At 36.0% G+C, this 21,612-nt stretch overlaps 1 protein-coding gene across 7 annotated transcripts in view; it reads left to right on the top strand.

Moving 5' to 3' along the window:
• Positions 1 to 21,612, top strand: part of CTNND2 (catenin delta 2) — a 985,037-nt gene that overhangs the window by 130,435 nt on the left and 832,990 nt on the right. For all 7 annotated transcript variants that reach the window (XM_066243701.1, XM_066243686.1, XM_066243718.1 and 4 more), the window contains exon 2: positions 15,085 to 15,221. In XM_066243701.1, coding sequence (XP_066099798.1) covers positions 15,085 to 15,221 — 137 coding nt within the window. The remainder of the gene's footprint in view (positions 1 to 15,084; positions 15,222 to 21,612) is intronic.

Raw genomic sequence — 21,612 nt, 5'->3', positions numbered from 1 at the left:
CTAAAGACATTTAGTGAATTATTTTTAAATTAATTCTTTTCAAAATTTGTGTAAGCTTTGAGGAATTTTATAGATCAACACAGTGTAGTAATTGAGAACCACAGGCAGTAGCTCTTTCTTTGGTACCTTAGGGAGGTTAACTTCTTCGCACCCCAGTGCTGTTATGTTTTTTTTTTTAAGGTTTTATTTATTGATTTTAGAAAGAGGGGAGAGAAAGAGAGAAAGAGAAAGGAATTGAGGAGGAGCAGGAAACATCAACTTATAGTAGTTTTTCTCATAGGTGCCTTGCCTGGGCAAACCCAGAGTTTTGAACTGGCGACCTCAGCATTCCAGGTCAACACTTTATCCACTGGGCCACCACAACTCGGGCTCCAGACCTCAGTTTTATAATCTGAAAGATGGGGATAATAGTAGAAGTGCAGCATAGAGTTTTTTGTGTTAATTGAGTCAATACTAGTGAAGAGTTAGAATGCCTATTGTAGCCCTGGCCAGATGATGGCTCAAATGGTTGGAGCATCCTACTGAAGTGCAAAGGTTGCTGGTTTGATCCTTGGTCATGGCACATAAAGGAACAGTTTGATGTTTCTACCTGTTTCTCTCTCTCTCTTCCTTGCTCTCTGTAATCAATAAGATAAACATTAAAACAAAAAGTTACAACACTCAGAAATATTTTTAAAGAAACAAGAAAGAATGTCTATTGTAAATTAAGTACACATTAATATTTTTATTATATTGCTTGTAAAGATGCTTGTTCTCAATTGTAATTAAAATTTTAAATAGGTTCCTAGATATTTCCTTATTTGCACAGGAACATTTATAGCTAATATTCTTTTATAAACCTGCTAAGACTGATAGGACAATGATATGCATTTTTATTGTTTTCTAATATAGAAATTAATTGATAGGGAATCTGATTGTAGAAAAGACAAAGATAAGAAACAAATTTTGTAGTTTAATGCTTTTTTCTAATCAAAATCTATATACCTATAATGTTTACATAATTGAGATTTTAAATAAATATCACATTGATTTATCTTTGAGTAGTATTTTTGTAAGACCCTTGGACATTTGTATTAAAACAATTTAATCTCAAATGCTTATGTTTTTTAATAATGCCTGCATATTAATAAAGTTTTTTATAATAGCTAGGACTTAAAAGCCTTTCCCCCCTTTTTGAAAACAATAATGTTATTCTTGTTTGAAATTTTATCTATAAATCATCTTTTGGAGGTAGTAAAAGATTGTTAATAAAAGAGAGACATAAAAAGATAGATTATGGTCCTGACCTATTGGCTCAGTGATAGAGCGTCAGCCCGGTGTGTGGAAGTCCAAGGTTTGAATCCCAGTCAGAGCACACAGGAAAAGCAACCACCTACTTCTCCACCTTTCTCTCTCTTTCTCTCTCTCTTTCTTCCCCTCCCTCAGCCATGGCTCAATTGGTTCAAGCAGAGTTGGCTCCTGGCACTGAGGATGGATACATGCCCTCACCTTAGGCACTAAAATAACTTGATTGCTGAGCAACAGAGCAATGGCTTCAGATGGGCAGAGCATTGCCCCCTGGGAGCTTGCTGGGTGGAACCTGCTCAGGGCACATGCAGGAATCTGTCTCTCTGCCTCCCTGCCTTGAAAAAGAAAGACTATAATCAAGTTTGCTCTTGGACCACTCCCTTCAGGAAGAGCAATAGTAACACCAATTATTGCCACATAAAAAAATAAAAGCTTTCTGTTTAATTGATATAAACTTTATTATTCTTTCTGGACATAAAGTTGCAATTTCTTTTTATACATTAAGCTCTTTCTCTCTTTTCTTTCTTCTTTTCTTTCTTTCTTTCTTTCTTTCTTTCTTTCTTTCTTTCTTTCTTTTTCTTTCTTTTTCTTTTTAGCTAGAGAATTGCGGCACCTTAGTCATTCATTGATTTTCTCATATGAACCTTGACCAGGGTGCTACAGCAGCGTCAGTGACACCTTGCTCAAGCCAGTGACCATGAGCTCAAGCCAGCGACCTTGAGGCTCAAGCCAGTGACCAAGTTGTGTGTCTATGATCCCACGCTCAAGCCAGCGATCCCATACTCAAGCTGGTGAGCCTGTACTCAAGCTGAATGAGCCTGTACTCCAGCCATTAAGGGTTTAGAATCTGGATCTTCTGTGTCCTATACAGACTGTATCCACTGCACCACTGCCTGGTCAGGCTAGCCTTATTTTTTTTATTTGTTTATATTCTTGAAATCTTATAATTGACAAATTTTATGACTAAATATTAAGATATTTGACATTTTATTCAGTAATAACACTAGGGAACAAAATTTTTGTTGCATCCACAAAAACACTTGGTCTTCTCTAATTCAAGGGTGCTGATCTCAAATCTTACATTCATTTTTCTCTGTAAGCTACAATTATTTTGCAATTCAAGATTTTAGGTTTTCATTTTATTGTAAATTTTTCAACATTTAGTTTAACATAATGAAGTAGAATGTCTTCTTGGGCATCATCTTTGTGAAAATATAATAATTTATATAATGCAGTAAATACACTAATACACTAAAAGATATGATTGCATCAGAATTTGTCTACAATTTTAAAATAGAACATATTAAAAAAACACTTATTTTAATCATAAAACTTATTTGCGCAAAACTTATTTAAATTCTATTCAGGCAAAAATTTGCGTTTGTAGCTCTTGCGTTTGTGTACTTCATGAGGAAAATCTCACTTGATGCTCCAGCAGTAGTCTGCTCATCACTAACAGCTCCAAGATTTTCTGGAAACTTATCAAGGTGACTGTTCAGGAAGTGAATCTTAATGCTCATATTACATCCAATGTCGCAGAAAGCCAACAGCATTCTTTGAACCAGAAGTTCATAGTTTTCTGCTTTTTTGTTGCCAAGGAAATTCTTTGTAACTGCCACAAAAGACTGCCATGCTGCTTTCTCCTCCTTATTCATCTTCCTGGCAAATTCTTCGTCACGTATGAGGGTTCAAATATGAGGTCCATCAAGTACACCTGCTTTTATCTTCTTGAAAGACAAGGCAGGAAAAGCAGAAATAATATGTTGAAAGCATTCACTTTCTCTATTTAAAGCCTGAACAAACTGCTTCATTAAGCCAAGCTTGATGTGAAGTGGGGGAAAAATGATCCTGTCTCGATTAACTATAGGTTCATTCACAACATTTTGCGTTCCAACTTCCAGAGCTTCATGTTTCAGCCATTCCTTCTGTGTCCAGTGTTTCTACCGAGCTTGGCTGTCCCACAAACACAGAAAGCAAGGATACTTCATGAAACCTCTCTGTTGTCCTAGCAGGAAATTTGCCACTTTAAGATCCACACAAATGATCCAGTTATGTTCCTCATACTTCAGAAAGTCGAGGACAATTTTTATGTCATTATAATCTTCTCGCAGAAGTTGAATAACCAATTGGAACCACTGCATAAACATAACCATTGTGTAGGAGAACACATTTCAGACTCCATTTAGAGCTGTCAAGAAATAGCCGCCATTCTGTTGGACTGTAAGTGGTAACACAGCTGGCTGAGAAGACTTTTCAGAAAAAAAGTCCACAAAAATTTGTTCACGCTTCCTGAAATGGGATATTTAGCTGACCGGTGAAGTACATTCTTTTCTTGAAGCCTGGAGGCTAATAACTCAGCTGCTTTCTTTGATAGGCCCAAATCTCTTACTAAGTCATTCAATTTGGGTTGGCTAATCTGCTGAGGGGTTAATGACTGCTTGGCATCAGAAGAAGACCCTTCAGATTCTACAACCATTTCCTCATGCATCTTATCAAAATACACTTGATCACCATGTTTACTTTCTTCGTCCTTAGAAGAAATAAAACCATTGAAAAATGGAACCGGTAGTGTCTCAGAGTGTGGGATAGGTCGTATTGATGAAGGAATATTAGAAAATGCGATCATATGCCGTTTTTTCTTGTCGATGCCCTTTGTATGGATCAGACAGAAATAACAGTCACTGCTGTGGTCCTTAGATTCATGCCAAAGCATGGGAATACCAAAAGGCATTCCTTTGCGTTTTCCTTTTGTCCAATCACGAAGCATTTCCTCACAATTATGACACACAATATGAGGAGCCCAATTCTTGTCTTGATCGCCAAGGGGAACTTGAAAATAGGCAATCTATGCACGTGTCACAAATGATGAAATATTGCGCCTTTGACATTGAATTGTGTAACTGCCACATATATAACAGAAGGTGTTATGACTATTCTTACATTTACGCCTACTCAAAGAAACCATGATTCAATCTTAAAACAAAATAAGAGGGTGTTTTTATCAGATAATAATTTTTTACAATTAAAAACAACTACAATTATGTAAATGTGATGTTTGTAAAACATTAATTGCCTTGTGGTTATGTTCAATCCAAGAGTCGTTGCCCTTTAACTCCAATTTAAAAACCAATGCAAGCTATTAACTGTAACAAAAAGAAATTAAAATTGCCTAAATACTAGAGCATGTACCAAAAACGGATTTCAGATTTGGGATCAGTGATGCAGATATATATAGAAACAGTTCTAAAACTTATGCAACAGAAAATGAAAAAAATTTGTTCCCCAGTGTAATTGGTGTTTGAAATTGGCAATAGCTAATGATGGAAAATACAAATATTTAGAAAAAGGAAAAAGAAGTAAGGAAAAAGTAGAAAACCTTATGTTGGAAAGAGACTTTTCCCCATACATAAAATAGTTTACTTATGTAATAAGTTATTTTTTAAAATACAGTAGAAAATGGTAAAAGTAAATTTTAAAATGTTAACTATTATAATTTTTAGACCAGAAATATAATGTATTATATTCCTGACTAGACATATTTATTTGGATCTGAGATTTAACATATATAATTGCAATCAATAACTGGAAGCACATAGAGAAACTTTTTTCAAACAATTTTGCTGAAATTTGCCTTTGGGGATTTGAACAAGCTTGGTTTCATAGAAGGTAAAGGGATTTGTAACACATTAAAAAATGTTGACATCACATTGACTTAAGAAGATGACAGTCCAACTTCAAGATTTAATGTCATCTAAAATTATTTAAAAAAAAACTGTTCCCCAAACTAATATTGTTTTATAATTAGATTTGTAAGATAAAAACTAATAAAACAAAAACATTATTACATTTTTTAAAGACAATGGAAACCTTTTTTTAAATTTTATTTTATTTTATTTTATTTTTTTATTTATTCATTTTTGAGAGGAAAGGGAAAGACAGAGAGAGAGAAGGGGGGAGGAGCTGGAAGCATCAACTCCCATATGTGCCTTGACCAGGCAAGCCCAGGGTTTTGAACCGGCGACCTCAGCATTTCTAGGTCTACGCTTTATCCACTGAGCCACCACAGGTCAGGCCATTATTACATTTAAACCCTGAGAATCTTGAACTTGAATAAAAATGATTGTTGGTATCAAATACTTTGGTTAAAATCCTTGACCACTGTTCACTTCTGACTTCTGAGACTGTCCTTGCTATCACTTTTCTAAATTTTCATTGTTCTTCTTTTATTAAATGAAGTTTCTGGTAATTACTTTGTACATTTGATTTGAGGGACAGAAGATTTTTATCTGTAATTTCAGGAAAATGGATGAAGTGCTCTAAGAGAAACAATACTCACTTGAAAAGTCAGAGTGAAAGCTAATTTATATTTCTGTGTTTTTGAAATTAGTTGTTGTTTTTGTTTTTTTCTGATATGTTCTACAGTTTAACATGTCATTTTATGGGCAGAGGCACTAATAGACATTTTTTACAAAGAAGACATATAAGTAACCAAGTACATGAAAAGGTGCTAAGCATGCTAATCATTTGGTAAATACAAATCAGAACCCACAATGACATATCACCTCATACCTATTTGAGTAGCTTTCATCAAAAAGACCAGAGGGAAGTATTGCTGAGAATGTTGAGAAAAGGGAACACTTGTGCACTGTTCTGGGGAATGGAATGTGGTGCAGCCACTGTGGAAAACAGCAGTTTGACTTCTGGGTATATATCTGAAGAAAATGAAACAGCATATCGAATAGGTAGTTGCACCCACATGTTCATTGCAGCATTGTTCTCAGTAGAGAAGATATGGAAATAACCTAACTGTCCATCAATGGATGATTGGTTAAAGAAGATGTGAGATATATATGTATATATGCACTGGAATGTCATTCAGCCATGAGAAAGAAGGAAATCCTGCCACTGTGACAACAGGGATGGACCCTGAAGGCATTATGCTAAGTGGAATAAGTCAGACAGAGAAAGACAAATACTGTATGAATTCACGTATATGTGGGATCTAAAAAAAGTTAAATTCGTAGAAAAAAAAACTAGAAGACCCAAAAACACTACTAAAAATTGTGTCAGTGATTGATCATCTCTTTTCATAACCAGTCATTTGTCCAGTTAAAATTATTTATTTGTCAAATATCATGATATTTGAACTTGCAATGTGTAATATTTAATAAGTATATATACAAAAATATAAGAGGTACTTTGCGGCATAGCCTTTACAAATACAACAAAGCCTCTTGTACAGATATCATTTAAGTTGAACTTGCTAAGCAAAGAAATTGTGGGTTGTAACAAGCTAATTATATCACTTATAATTTCAGAATTTCTTGTTTCTGGGTAAAAATCATCAGCATATCTTGGCAGCTGTCAAAATTTATTCTGGCTCTATTCAGTTTTGTTTTTATTTTTGTCCTTTAAAGGCCAGTAGAGATTTATTTTAAAATGTTTCAAGTCAGAGATAGCAACTGAAGTTTTTGAAGACTAATTAAAATTTTGTGTTCTCTAATTCATTTTTGTATTTACTGAATTTATTGGAGTGACATAGGTTCACCAGACCACACAAGTTTCAAGTGTACACCTCAATGACATACCTTCCGCACCCTGCATTACCTGAAGTGTCCCTGTTGTGAGGGGTTTACCGTTAGCACATTGGGTAAGGGGTGCACATATTTATTTACAGTCTGAGATTCTATTCTCGACTGCCCATTGATAGTAATTCTGGGGCAAATAAAAGTGTGGTTGAGCTCCAGTTATCTCGAGAAACTGTCCAGTGGCAGACAAATATTTACAATCGATATGAAGGGTAAATTGCCATAATTTGAGTGGACACTTTGAAGTAATGTGAAGTGAGAAAATTATGCAGGCTAGTGTGTGGCTGGCATTGGAGACTTTTTGTCTAATATATTGTGACAGTGAGAGTTGGTTGTTCACAATACTTAAACTGTGGACTGGCTTTGGAGCTTTTGTTGTTGTTGTTGTTGTTTTTTCACCAGACTTTTTCACGTCAGTCTATAATTATATAGAGGACTCTAAAATGGAAAACTCTGTATTTATCTAAACTATTATTAGGAAGAATATTTGAGAAGACAGGTTGCTTTTCATTTATGTGCTCAAAGCTGTTGTTCAGTGTCTTACACAGACACCTATATAGGAGATAGATGGCACATCTGTAGAAGCTGTGGGAAGGGAGACTCCAGCACCTGGGACGTTAGGCAGTGACACTGTGCTCTGGGCAGCCACTATGTGTGAGCACTGTATTAAAGTTTGTACTCAGCATGCTCCTTTGAAGTTCCAGCCAAAAGAATAGTCAATCTACCACTGGGCCTCTCTTTTATAGAATGTATTAGAACTTTCCTGCTAATTCAGGGAAAGTAAAAAATATATGGTATTCTGCCTATGTCAACTTCTGTTTGACTTACTATCATTAAGATGGATCTTTAGTTGCAGCATCTTAGACTTTATTTCTCTGGCATAGGGGAAAATGCTCTTAAAGCATTTGCTAAACTCATGAAATCAGCTTTTGAAACCTATTTGTGGGATCTGGGGGAGACCAGAAGTGGGTCAGTGTCTTTTTTACTTTTAGTAAAGATGGTCCCTGAAACTGTACATTGCTATATATTTTTTTGTATTAAACGTTTATTAAAGCCTAACCAGGCAGTGGCACAGTGGATAGATAGAGCATTGGACTGGGACAAAAAGGACCCAGATTCAAAACCCTGAGGTTGCCAGATTGAGCATGGGCTCATCTGGCTTGAGCACAGGCTCACCAGCTTGAGTGAGGGGTCGCCAGCTTGAGCATGGGATCATAGCCATGACCCCATGGTCGCTGGCTTGAGCCCAAGGTCACTAGCTTGAGCAAGGGGTCACTCACTCTGATATAGCCTCCCAGTCAAGGCACATATGAGAAAGCAATCAGTGAACAACTAAGGTGCTGCAACAAAGAATTGATGCTTCTCATCTCTCTCTTCCTGCATGTCTGTCCCTCTCTCTGACTCTCTCTCTGCCTGACTCTCTATCTCTCAAAAATAAAAAAAGTTTATTAAAAACGCCCAGGTGTGAGTGGCTGAGGCAGTCTAAACCATATCAGCCTGTATATTACTATTATCAGAATCATTAATTTCATCCAGATATATCCCCACTGTAAATGTAGACACAAATATGATTAATAAAATCATGTGTTTTGACTACTTTAATATTATATATTTCCCAAACTTATTCATTTGAATATTTCTATTTTATAAATGGGAAGATATATAGGACATTTTTGTACCAATCACTGTTGCAAGTGTAAAATTATTTGATAATTTTAAGTAGGGCTGATGATGAATTATAAATGTTCCTTCATTATAACTTATTAAATAAGCATTCAATGATGCCAGCTCTTTACCAGACACTATTCTAGGCACTGCAGTTATAGAAACGAATGAGTATTTCTGTGCTTAAAGGATTTATAACTAATTAAGAAACATACGGTGTAAAATAATGCAGTGTTTCCATAAAGCTAAGATAGCGGGTGGTATACCATTGGTTAAATATTACTTTTAGTTGCAAGTGACAGAAAATCCATCTCAAATGGCTTAATGGAAAAGGATACAACAGTCACAATAAGAAGTTTCCTAATTTCAGAAACAGTAGAAGATTTTTTAAAATGCCCAAAGAGGTCAAATAATTATAGCTTGCAATACTTGAGAGAGTTTCAAGTTACAAAAGTAACAGTGAGGGGGAAGTGATTTATATTGTGGAATTGTTCAAAAAAGCTGCAGAGCAGAAGAAATGCATGTATGACCATGAAAAAGGAAGAGTTTGACAGCTCAACAAGTCATAAGTTGATAAAAGCATACTGGAAGTGAAATGTGATTCAATAAGATACATTTGGAACTACATGAAGGTTGGTGAATCTGTAGTGTAAAGTGCAAGTAGTGGGACTTGACAGTGTAGTTTATGTCACTAAGAAAAGCTATTCAGGTGGCCTTAAGTCTGATGGTGATACTTAGTCTAGCCCCTTCAACAGTTAATAGCTCATGCATTGACACAAAATGACTTTCCTAACCTTCCATGTTAACAGGTTCAACCTTCTAATGTTCCCACTTCTCTGAGCACATAGAACAATTGTCCCCTCGTGTTTGACATGCGAACTCCACACTCTGATCCCAGAGCTCTCCACCCTGCCATCAGATCTCCCACCACAGCAACCAGGGACTTGTGTCTCTGACTCCATGAATATTATCTCATACCTCATCCTCAACTTCTCAGATAGCACGGGGCATTTCCTTACCTTTTGGTTTTGCCTTCTGGCGCCTTGTAGTTGTATATGTTGCACATGTGGCTCAGTGCTTCTCCCCAGCCATTCATGGTGCTCTTCATAAATTTTCCCAGATTCTGTTTGCAAGTTACAAGTTATAAATACCAAGTCCAAGAAACCCCAGAGCCTGCTTGATTGATGGCTCTCCCTTAGAAGCCAACAACCCAGGGTGTACATACTCAGACAGAGGACCGAGGCACAAGCCTTACACCAGTCCTACAGTTCCAGAAAGCAGCCTTCCTGAGTCCAAATAAAAAGGTGTCATTTCAAATACCATTTAGAGAAATGCTCCTGATGCAAAGCCCATTTTACTTACGTTACATGCTCTACTAAGCAACCATTATTGATTTTCCACTAATAGTTCATACATTAACTCAACAAATTTTTATTAACTGGCTGCTATATATTAGTGAGCTAGGTGTGGGAAATTGAACATAGACCTAGACAGATTGAGTTTCTGCCCTAACTGTATTTAGTTTTGACAACCATTAATTATTGTATCATCTATATTATTAGAGCAAGCTGTAATCTTTAATTTTTCTTTGAAAGAAAGAAGCAAGGATGGATATATTTTTATGTGTACAGAGAATGATGCTGTAGAATTTCTCTTGGAAATTACATACTAGTTTCAGTACAGAATTGCAGTTTTGGTGACCAGAGTGATTACACAAATGAGGTAGTCAGTGTTGTTTGTGTCACTAATTTATGCTCATTTATACATTTTCTGCATCCTAATATTAATAAGGTATTGATGCTTATTCATTTTATATAATCATGTTCTTTTTTTGTTTTATTTTTAATTTATTGTGTTGACATAGTTTCAAGTGTTCCTCTCAATATCATACCCTCTATACACCACATTGTGCCCCCATGCCCTATGCAATGCTAAATGTCATCTGTGGAGCGGTGGGTTATAAAATTCCAATATGTTAAATTGTACTCTGTTTTAATAAATTAAATTAAATATACAGGCTTCTCCCAGGTTACAAATGAGAGAACTTCTTAAGTTGAATTTGTATGTAAGTTGGAACAGGTACATATACCTATTAAATGCAATTTAGATGTTTGTCTTAACACAGTATTTATTTTTACCTTTCTGTGCATTGAAACACTTAAACATTTTCAAATACAACCTTGAACAATCTTGGATGATACAGAAGATAATAGACTTGTTGGAGAGAGATTGGAACTGGTGTTAGAGAGTCAGGGTTTAATTCCATTGCTGGAGTCAGTGTCTTGAAGTCGGCATCAAGGGAAGTTTGTACAGAGCTTTCCTTTTTCTCATCATAAATGGCCCTGCAGTGTCTCAGGCTTTGGTAACTGGGTAAACTTTGGCGAACCTCTCTGCATCAGGACTTTGCTCCTCTACCTTTGCTATTTCTGTTTCAATGAAAGGAAAAGCATCAGCTAACTCTTTTGTAGAAAACATTTTCAGTTCTGGAGTTTTTAGGTCCCGGTTTTCTTCCCTACATGCTGTTATCTGCTGATTTCCATAAGGTCTTCATTGGTTAGATCTTTGCCATGGAAGTCAAGTAACTCTATGATATAATTTTCACTAATGTCCAACTGCAGTCGATTACAATTGTCCTTACGGTGCTCCGTTCCTAAGTATAAGTTGTATGTGACTCAGATGTTTGTAACTTGGCAACTTACTGTATATATAGCTCTATAAATTACAATATTTGAAGTATTCTAATGACCATTTATAATTCATCGATCTCTTGGGCATGAGGTGCTGATGAATTATGAAAGTGATGTCTAACAATGGGAGTAAAACTGAAAGTCAGCCTATTGTCCTAATATATTTGTGTTTTAGAAAATAGGCTCAAGAACTGGAGGGGGGGGTGTCTTGAAGAGGAGGGGACACATGAGAGAAGGAGAGAAGGCTAGGTGTGGCAGCACATGGGGTTTGCTTGTTGGTTCGGTGTGATGAACAGGAAACCAAAGAATTTCACACCGGAATCTCGGATTGAAGCTATCAGCTAGAGGTGAGGGAAGAAGAGAAGAATTCTAGATGTTTCTAGCAACTGTAAAGTAAAAGATAAAAAGGGACCTGCCTGAAGAAAAGAGAAAGCGTAACATTTGACAAGCAGTATTTAGAAATCCTCAACTTTTACATTTCCCCGTTCATGTCAAAATCTATAATAGTTTCTGTCTATACCAGCTATCAGTTGCCCAGATGTTAGCAGCATAGATGAGTCATATGTAGATATATGTTGGGCTGTAGGTTTAAGGACCGGTCACCTTCCCCTGACCCAAATCTATTCCACCCACAGTGTTGACATCTTGGCTGATGGCCAGCCACTCAGATCAAACCCTGGAATCATATCAACCCTTTCTTTGTCTCAGATACCGCATGCAATCCTGACAGTTCTCCTTTTAAATTATATTTGTAATCTGACCACTTCTCACCATCTCTCTTGCCCTAGATAAAAGTTACAAGCCGTTTTTATTCAGGGACTCAGGTTGCCTTGGTTCACAGTCGCTCCGTGTGGGGGAATAAGCCTTGTGAATTTCACTTCTCTTTCTATTATTGCTATAAGGAGAAGGGGTAGATAAACAGAATAAATTATTCTTTTATATTCTGTAGGTCATAGATATCAATTGCCTGAGGATATACATTAATTCATTGCCTATTAAATTGCATATTTTATTATGATAGGTTGCTGTCAAACTTTTAAGAGTTACATTTTAAATAAATTATTGTGTAGACTAGCATTTAGAAGGCAGTACAGGTTATGAGAAATAGGTTGACAGGTCAAAGAACACTAAAATATGAATTTAAAGGGAGAAAACTGGGTTCTATGCCCACTTATATTACTTAATAACTCTGAAACCTTACACAATTTGTTTCTCAAAAAATATGTTGGTAATAATACTGACCTAGAGCCTGAATTTATATTGGCCCAGTAAAATTTAGAAAACACAAAAGTTAGAATAATAATTTAAAATATATATGACTCCTCCTTTCTCAGCTTTAGGGTGTCCTCTTTTGATAGAGTCCCATGTCAGAGACACTGACATGGTTATAAATGCAGATGCAAGGTCAAGGGTTGATCGCCCACTGACCATCAGTGACTTTTCTCACGAGAATTGCCATTCTCCTTTCTTCTCACCTTTTTCCACTGCCAACTTCCCTCATCTCCCAAACCTTTCCTAAACAAAATGGCATGGCTTTCATATGATTTTACCTCCACACAGTATTTGTTCATCTGTTTATCTACATCCTTATGAGGCTTGACCCAATTAAAAAACCACCTATGAAAGCAAATTGAATACACAAATGTACTTTATTATTGTCTTCCTGATTCTACCATCATAATTACTTAAAGTTGTTTCTTTTTTCCTGGTCATCCATCACCTACTTTCGACATTTTGGCCATGGTTGCATTTTACCAAATAATATGTAATTTGATCCTATCTCTTTGCTCAAATTCTGCTTACTAATATTATTTCCCAAAGCTCTCCTATATATTCTGTTTGTAACACTTATTTTTCCAATACTTTTCTAATCCCTATTGGTAATAGTATAAGGAACTTACTTCAAGAATAGAAATAATTTAAAACTAAGTGGAAATTTCCAATGAGCAAATTAGATAACCATGTTTTTTTTATCATATATTTGTTGACATAAGAAAAAGCGAAACTTGGCCCTGGCCAGTGGCTCAGTGGCTCAGTGGATAGAGCATCAGCCCATCATATGGAAGTCCCAGGTTCAATTCCCAGTGAGGGCACACAGGAGAAGCGAACATCTGCTTCTCTCTTCTATCCCTCTCCCTCTCCCCCTTCTCTCCCTTTTCCCCTCCCACAGCTGAGGATAGCTCAGTTGATCTGAGGGCCTTGGCCTCAGGTGCTAAAAATACCTCGGTACTTGAACATTGGCTACAGACAAGGTTGTGAGGTAGATCCTGGTTGGGAGGGGGGCATGCAGGAGTCTGCCTTACTATCTCCTCTCCTCTCACCTAAAAAAAAAGCAGAACTTATAGAAAAATTTTATATGAGTTTATTTGAGCCAATCTGACCACATGTGCTGGGATGTGTAAGATCTCAAATGAGAAGGATAGATTTTGAGCTTCTTTTATGCATTTGTATTTAAGGAGGGGACTAAAGAGATTGAAGAAAGCAAAGAGAGGATTGGATTACAGAGGAGTTAAGATTGTGTGCTCTCCTGAGGGTTAATACTCCCTTCAAGGGGTATTACTTGTGGCATTTCAGAGGCATGTTAATATAGATGCACAAGAACAATGGACAGGGCTGGCTTAAAACCTTTTACTAAAGTTACAGGCTTGGGCTTGACTACCTACCATGACCTGCCCAGTTAGGAATGTATGATCACATCACCCTGTGAGTTTACTTTCCATAAAACTCCTTTTTTTCTGTATGCATTTTAAGAAAAATTTGTAATGGAATCCTTTGAGTTTGCATATCCCTAAATTATTAACTAAATGTAGCTAATAATATAATGAGTGTTAGGGCTGCTATGAAAATTATGTCACTTAGGGTAAAACCCAGGATGCACAGATACAATATAATAGGAAGTATTTTTTGGAAGTCTGTGGCCTGGGCTCTGCAATAGGAATTATTTTTTAACATTCACAGAGCACTGGTTCCTGGAGGAACATGTGATATGACAGCTTTAGGTAAGAAAAGAACCTTTATTTTCTCCCAGTCTTTTACATGAATAGGGGTTTTATAATGCCCTGTTGAAAAAATGTTGTTGGTTAATTATTGTTTCCTCTGCTAATGAGCATTGCTAGGTAATATTTGTTACTAATACTTTGATAATATTTTTTGTTCAAGTAAGACATATACAATGGAACAAAATAATGTTTGAGAATCCTGTTTGGAGCTTGTCGATGTGTGTCTGTTTGTGAACTGGGCTGATGTTATGAGTTTCGTAAATGAACTCGGGCAAAACAAACTGGCAAATGAGCTTGGTCAGATTGAAGGAGCTTTTGTTTGCTGTCGGTCACAAAGTAAGAACTCGTAAATATTTGTGGAATGGGCAAGTTATTTACTGTATTTTACAAAACCAACTGAGCTTCTTATGTTAATTGTAGTATTTCTTAATTACTTAAAAATTACTGACCATTTATTTTCTGTGGTTTCTATATAAAGGAACATCTAACAAGTTTTTTAAGGTAGAAATATACCAATGCACTAGTACCTAACACAGATAGGCAAAGATAGTTCAGCTAGCTTTTTTTTTAACTCAATACTTATTTATATCTTTATTCTTTCTTGTGATCTTACTTTCCTTTTCCTTCATCCACTTATCTCAAAGATGAAACAGAAAATTGTGCATCTATTGTGGAGTTTGGCTTGCTATAGGAGAAACTATTCTATTTACTTGTTTTCCTTTTTACCATTATGTCATGGGCTTTCTCTGTAGTTTATAGTTTTCATTTTGCCAAAGTGTATGGCTTAGAGGCCCTGAGAGTTGTGTCTGTTGACAGCAACAACATCGTATTGCATTGAGCATGTCTCTTGCATTGCAGGAGCTATGCCTGTGCCAGACCAGCCTTCGTCAGCCTCAGAGAAGACCAGCTCCCTGAGCCCAGGCCTGACCACCTCCAACGGGGATGGCTCGGAAACGGAGACCACCTCCGCCATCCTTGCCTCGGTTAAAGAACAGGTAGAAACATTCCACTTTTGTGACATACTTATGTGGGCATTAAAAAACAAAAAACACAACTGTTCTTTCCTGATAAAGTGATGGTTGGAAAAAATTCATGATTTACTAGTGGATTGTTGGCATTTATTATCAAAATAATATTAAGATATAATTATAATTGCTTTTGACTCCATGTTTTTATTTACAGGTTAGTCAGATATTCTTGAAATAATATTCTATAGGGAAAAAAAAACTTTACAGTCAAAATTACACAAAGATGAAGTTTTGGCAGATTTGATGAGGGATCCAACTTTTAAAACTATTAAATGCATAAAGTCAAATATTTGGTGTTTGGAAAATATAAAGCCTAATAACTGTCAAAATGTATCCACCAGGCTGAAAGTCAGTATGTGTGACAGAAGGTGAATGTGGTGTCAGGTCAGGGCAAACGGGCCTCCCCAGAGTGTCTGAGGTGACGGACCTGAAAAGCATTGCAGAATGTCTCCTTTAAAACTCATCTGTGTTACAAATGTTTCCTCCTCTGGCATTACTTTGCCATAAAAATGGATAAGTAAATAAAATCTGATGTCTTAGATCTAAATAAATTGTTTCCTAAAAGTCCTGTTTCTTGTAAATAAAAAGGTAGTAAATAATTAAAGCTGGAAAGTCAATATGTTTTATTCTCATCTTTCTTTAGCATGTGGTAGAATATAAAACCAGTATTTTTATTGAAAAAGCATCCTGTGTTTGGGTTTATGATTCGGGGTTGTTGAATTAACAGCAATAGTGGGTGAGAGTGACATAACCTATCTAATTCCAGAAACATTTCAACAGAGCAGTAGTGTAAATGAGGCAGTGAAGGACAGTTACTCTACTCAAAAAAACGACTCTAGGTTTTTGTTTATTTTAAATAAATAGGGACTAATTTACGTAAAAGTAGGAAACCACCTTGATGGTTAAGCTATCAGTAAGTAGAGTAGCTGAAGGAAGATCCATTGACCAAAAGGCTCAATAATGCTGTTAGTCAAAAGTGTACAATCAGGTCAGGAAGTATACAGCTAAGTAGGTACACAAAAGACAGCTGCAGCTTGATTGGATAGTCTAGTTTGTAAAAATGGTCAGTGAACCGGAGACTGGGTGAAGCATAGGCTGCATTGCTTATTAGTTTGCTTCCAAGTGCCAATCCAGGAGAGTTTTCCAATTATTTTTAAGGAGCCAAGGAAAAGGAGAGTGAAGGCTCATGCCACTCATATCCATATACAGCCCTACTGCTCTGGGGCTATGTCATTTTTTCTTATTTTGCTATGATTTGGAAGCCCTCCTAGGCCTCTAAATTTAGAGTAGTGGCAAAATATAAAATACAAGGCATAAATTTAACAAGAAAACTCAGAGACCTGTCTGATGAAAACCATAACATTTTGTCAAAGGACATAAAGGGATTCAGAGTAAATGAAAAGACATGCCACGGTCTGCTGTAGAAAAGCTTGATATCATAACACTATTACTCTCTCCCAGATTAATAGATAACATTTAGGCAGTTGTACTTAGGAAGCTGTGGCTGGTGGTCTGTTTCTTTGGTAAACTGGGTCAAACTATTTCAAAGATCACCTGAAAGCATAAATATATGAGTCCAAGGAAAATTTTTGATAGATTCTTTTACTTCAGCAAACATGCTAATTAATGTCCAATTGCCCCAATATAGAAAGAATGGTCTCTTCATAGGATTTGACTGAGGGTTCAGAACAGAGGCAGATTATATATATAAATACGGGTTATATGTATTTAAAGTACTTTCTTTTAGTACAAAGCAGTGGTTTAGAAGGCGTTCACATAATTGGCTAACCATCTGGAAGAAAATGAAAGCTCTTAACTCACAATATATGCAGAAATAAATCATAAAAGTAAAGCAATATAACTATATAAATTAAACTATGAACATATTAGAAGAAACACTGGAAACATGTTTATATAAATTACAGGTGGGGAAGGCTTCTCAGAAACCATACATGAATGGTTGATGCAAGTTGGCAAAGTGAATACCAAGAATAACAACAAGGAAAAGTTCAGCATAAAAGAGGAATGGGCCGAGAGAAAAGGTGTGCCACAAATATGAAACGGCGTTGGTATCATTCATATAGTAGGATTTCCTAATGTTAATGAGAGAAAGGAAATTGCAAGAATAAAAAACTAGGCAAAAAATATGAATAGTTTTTTTTCCAAAAAAATGCAAATAACCAATGAATACTTTTCACCCTAATGTGCTGATAAGGGACATCAAATTCAAAAGGAATGTATGATTTTCTTTAATCTACCAAATAATAAACATTAAAATATAGGATATATTGTAAGTGAGTTAAGGGTTAAAGTTTGAAGAAATTCACATTCTTTTTCACTCCAAATGGGAATGTGCATTGCTTTTTTTGTAAAATGAAATTTTACTATGAATTGGCATTTGAAGTGTTCAACAGCCTCTGATTAGTCATGTTTAGACATATATTTTATAAAAACAAGTGGCCTAGAACATAAGATTTTTATGCATATCAGTATTTATTGTAAAATTATTTGGAATAAAAAACCATGAAATAATATCAATTGATAAAGAGTTGAAAAAATTATATATATATATATATTTATATCTTTTATGTAAAATCCTTCAGATAAAAGACATATCTTTTCTGTTTAGTTATTAATAAAAATGAGTTGGAGCCATATATCTAAACTTTGGAAATATTTATAAGGATCTTAGAAAGGAAATGACATAGTCTTGTATTGTCCTGTTTAAAAATAATAATATATATGTTTTGTTTGTACATGTTTATGAACTTCTACAAAAGTATAGAAGGAAATCAATCGAACCATTAACATTGGTTACAATATATGTTTTTAATTAGAAGGAGATGGGAGAGGGCTGAGGACATAGAGGATTAGGGAGAGAAACAAAAATGGGTAAAAGAATTGGGAGGCTGGAAGAAATATTAGTTGGATAACAAGAACTATTCCTTTAGCCAAAATAGTGATGTTTGCAGTTAAGGGAGTGAATAAGCTCCATAAATTAAAGATGGAAAGAAAATGTCCTCTCCAAATTTTTTTTTTTTGTATTTTTCTGAAGTTGGAAACAGGGAGGCAGACAGACTCCCGCATGCGCCCTACCGGGATCCACCCGGCACGCCCACCAGGGGGTGATGCTCTGCCCATCTGGGGCGTCGTTCTGTTGCAACCAGAGCCATTCTAGCACCTGAGGCAGAGGCCACAGAGCCATCCTCAGTGCCCGGGCCAACTTTGCTCCAATGGAGCCTCAGCTGCAGGAGGGGAAGAGAGAGATAGAGAGGAAGGAGAGGGGGAGTGGTGGAGAAGCAGATGGGTGCTTCTCCTGTGTGCCCTGGCCAGGAATCGAACCTGGGACTCCTGCATGCCAGGCCGACGCTCTACCACTGAGCCAACCGGCCAGGGCCCAGGTTTTTGGTTTTTTCCCTAAATTATTCTTAAAGCTTCCTTCTCTTTTTTTCAGATATAGACTATCATCTTTAGAGTTGAGACTAAGTTAAATATATTTTTAAATAGATTAGTCAAGATTAAGGAAAAATGTTTTACAAATTAATACATTCTATGATTCTTAATGATTATCTGCATAATATATTTATAAATATGTTCACTTAAAGAATATTGTTTGCCTGGTCCTCTTTATGTACTAATGGGAATTAGCTTACTGAAATAAAAATCCTATTTATTGGTTTAAGGAGTTTCATTAAAAAAAATTGGGGGCATCACACTTTTGTACTACTGTAGTCTTGTCTCCTTGGAGGTCAGTTCTACGGGACAAAGTCATCTTTTGTCATAGCAAACATATATTCTGAACTGACTGCCATGTAATGGGTTACATAATTGATCTGCTCATTCATTAAATATTCAGAGCACCTTATATAGGTACAATAAAGGGTAATAAAGGAAATGTGTATATAAAGAAAACTGTTTGATAGAGTTCATTGGAATAAGTTGTCAATGAGACTGAGAACACAAGTTCTTTGGCAGGTAGTTAACATTGCATAGGAATAAATTATAGTTTATAGCCATACAGTGAAACTTAAGTCATGCAAACCCTAAGTCATGAAATGAATCCCATATGGCATTGGATGGCATCATGATCAAGAAATTTGTAAATTGACCCTTAATATCCTTGAACGCAGCAGCCATGGATTGATTGCTCAATGAAAACTTATTCATTGATTTTTTTTTCTTTATTTTAATTTCCCATTTTGATTGCTTTTTAGCTGGTGAATTTTATACTTTTATATCAACCTAAATAGAACTATGAATTCTGTTTTACTCTGTGGGTAATTTCCTGTATTTCAGACCATCTCAGTTTTTACCATTTTTAAGTCTCTCTCCCTATCAGGCTTTTAGAGAGAGACACCCCGTCCTCATTTCCTGTCCTGTAAGTGAATGGCCTTTACCAGAAAAGGAGAAGAGGGCAGAGTTTGGGCATTTGAAATCCTGGTCATATTATTTAGATAAATAACTGAGAAAGATGATGGATAACCATTTATCAATGATGTGGGGCTAAAAGGGTTAGAAGGGTAGAGGGATTTATTTGTAGGGATGGGAGATATTCCTATGATGATGGCAATGACTGAGAAGAGGTGAAATTAATGATGCTTGGGGAAGGGGGGATAGTTTCAGGGGGAAAGTCACTGAGTAGTTGAATAGTGGAGGGAATGATTTTTGGAACAAAGATGACTCATACCTGTGCGGAGGAGGGAGGCAACGTCTATGGTTGAAGGTAGGCTGACGACATGGTATTTGATGTGTGTGATATTTCTCCTCTGTGGTCATCAGATAGGCACAGGAGCCTGCTTGGCATCTGTGGAGAGTTGGACTGAGCCAAGGTGAAGAGGGGGAGACAGTGAAGGACGCAAGAGAGTGACTTACATTGATGGATCTTGGAATTGGCAATGCAGGGGGGGTAAAGACAGAAAAATTAATAGGGACAGTGGATTCACAGAATGAATACATACAAATGATAATAGCTTGAGAACCTCGAGCTTGAAACTAAGAACATGAAAGTAATTATAGTTAATGTCAAGGCTCTGGGAAATGAGATCAAAACAAAAAGTGAGAGAGAAAGTTTTTTGTGGGCTCTGTGAAAGTCAGTGTGAGAATGACGGCAGAGCTTTAGTGAGAGAGCGTGGGCAGCGGCTCAAATCAACCGTAAGTGAAGAGACCACGGTGGCCTCATGACAGTGAGAAGTACAAATACGTTTGCTCGTGATTTGCTTGAGAAAAGTCATCCTGATCTTCATTCATGTGTTTACACTCTAAAGAAATTGTTAGAATATTGGTTTATACTATTGCACAAGAATGTACATTCATTCATGCTATGTAACATTGGCCTTTGTATTTTATATTAAATAAATGTGTACTACTTTACTCTTAAAAAAAACATGACTTTTCCTAAAAATATAATTGTTTCAAAGTTATATTTCTTTCCCTTTAGTTGATCGGTGTTTCATTCGATCATCAATGCTTCCTAAGTTAGCCTCTAATGGGTCTTCTTATATGAGCTGGAAAAATTACTGTGGCATTTTTAAAATCTAGAGCTCATCTAATTTATTGACCTTATGATTAAGGTAAAGTTTTCTTTATAATAATTCTACCAGCCAAGCATATTTAATAAAGAACAGATTAAATAACAAACTTCTAGGTCTATAAAAGTATATGCAAACATGTCTATTTAATGCATTTATTCAATTGTATTGTTGTGTTTATCAAGTGTCTACTGTTCATCCAGAACTGTGCTTCCTCTGGCTGATACGCTGATTTAGAGTTTAACTAGAAGTAGTTAGCAATAGAGTTAAAAATAAATATAACAAACATATAAAAAGAGCCATACACTTATTTTAAAACTGTACATAAAAATTTAAGAAAACTGTTTTGTCCTAAATGGTCAAATAATTTATATCAACAGATGGGTAGAAAATCGCCTGGTAGGGGGCTTACTGGGTGGACCCAGGTCAGAGCACATGCGGGAGTCTGTCTCTGCCTCCCTGCCTCTCACTTAATAAAAAAAATTATATTGATAAAAAACATTTCTTAAAACTGACAGCATTTATAACCACAAACACTCTATTGCTACAGTAATTTCTCTTGTTCTTTAAATTCCACAAAGATTGTAAATCATATTCTTGCTTTTAGAAGAACTTTTCAGTACCATTATTTAGGATAGTGACCATTTGTAGGTAGAAAAACAGACATTCTTTTGTCTCTAATCACTTTTATTAAAATACTTACTGTAGGAAAGCAAGAATAAAGGCATTTCCTAGCTTTCCCTATTGACAAACTGTTGCACAAAGTAGTTTACATATCATGTTGTGTTGTAGAAAAACAGACGTTCTTTTGTCTCTGATCACTTTTATTA

Source organism: Saccopteryx bilineata, chromosome 1 (assembly GCF_036850765.1).
Source record: "Saccopteryx bilineata isolate mSacBil1 chromosome 1, mSacBil1_pri_phased_curated, whole genome shotgun sequence".
Lineage (NCBI taxonomy): Eukaryota > Metazoa > Chordata > Mammalia > Chiroptera > Emballonuridae > Saccopteryx > Saccopteryx bilineata.
The sequence above is the reverse complement of the archived record's forward strand: the minus strand, read 5'-3'. Positions and strand labels throughout refer to the sequence as shown.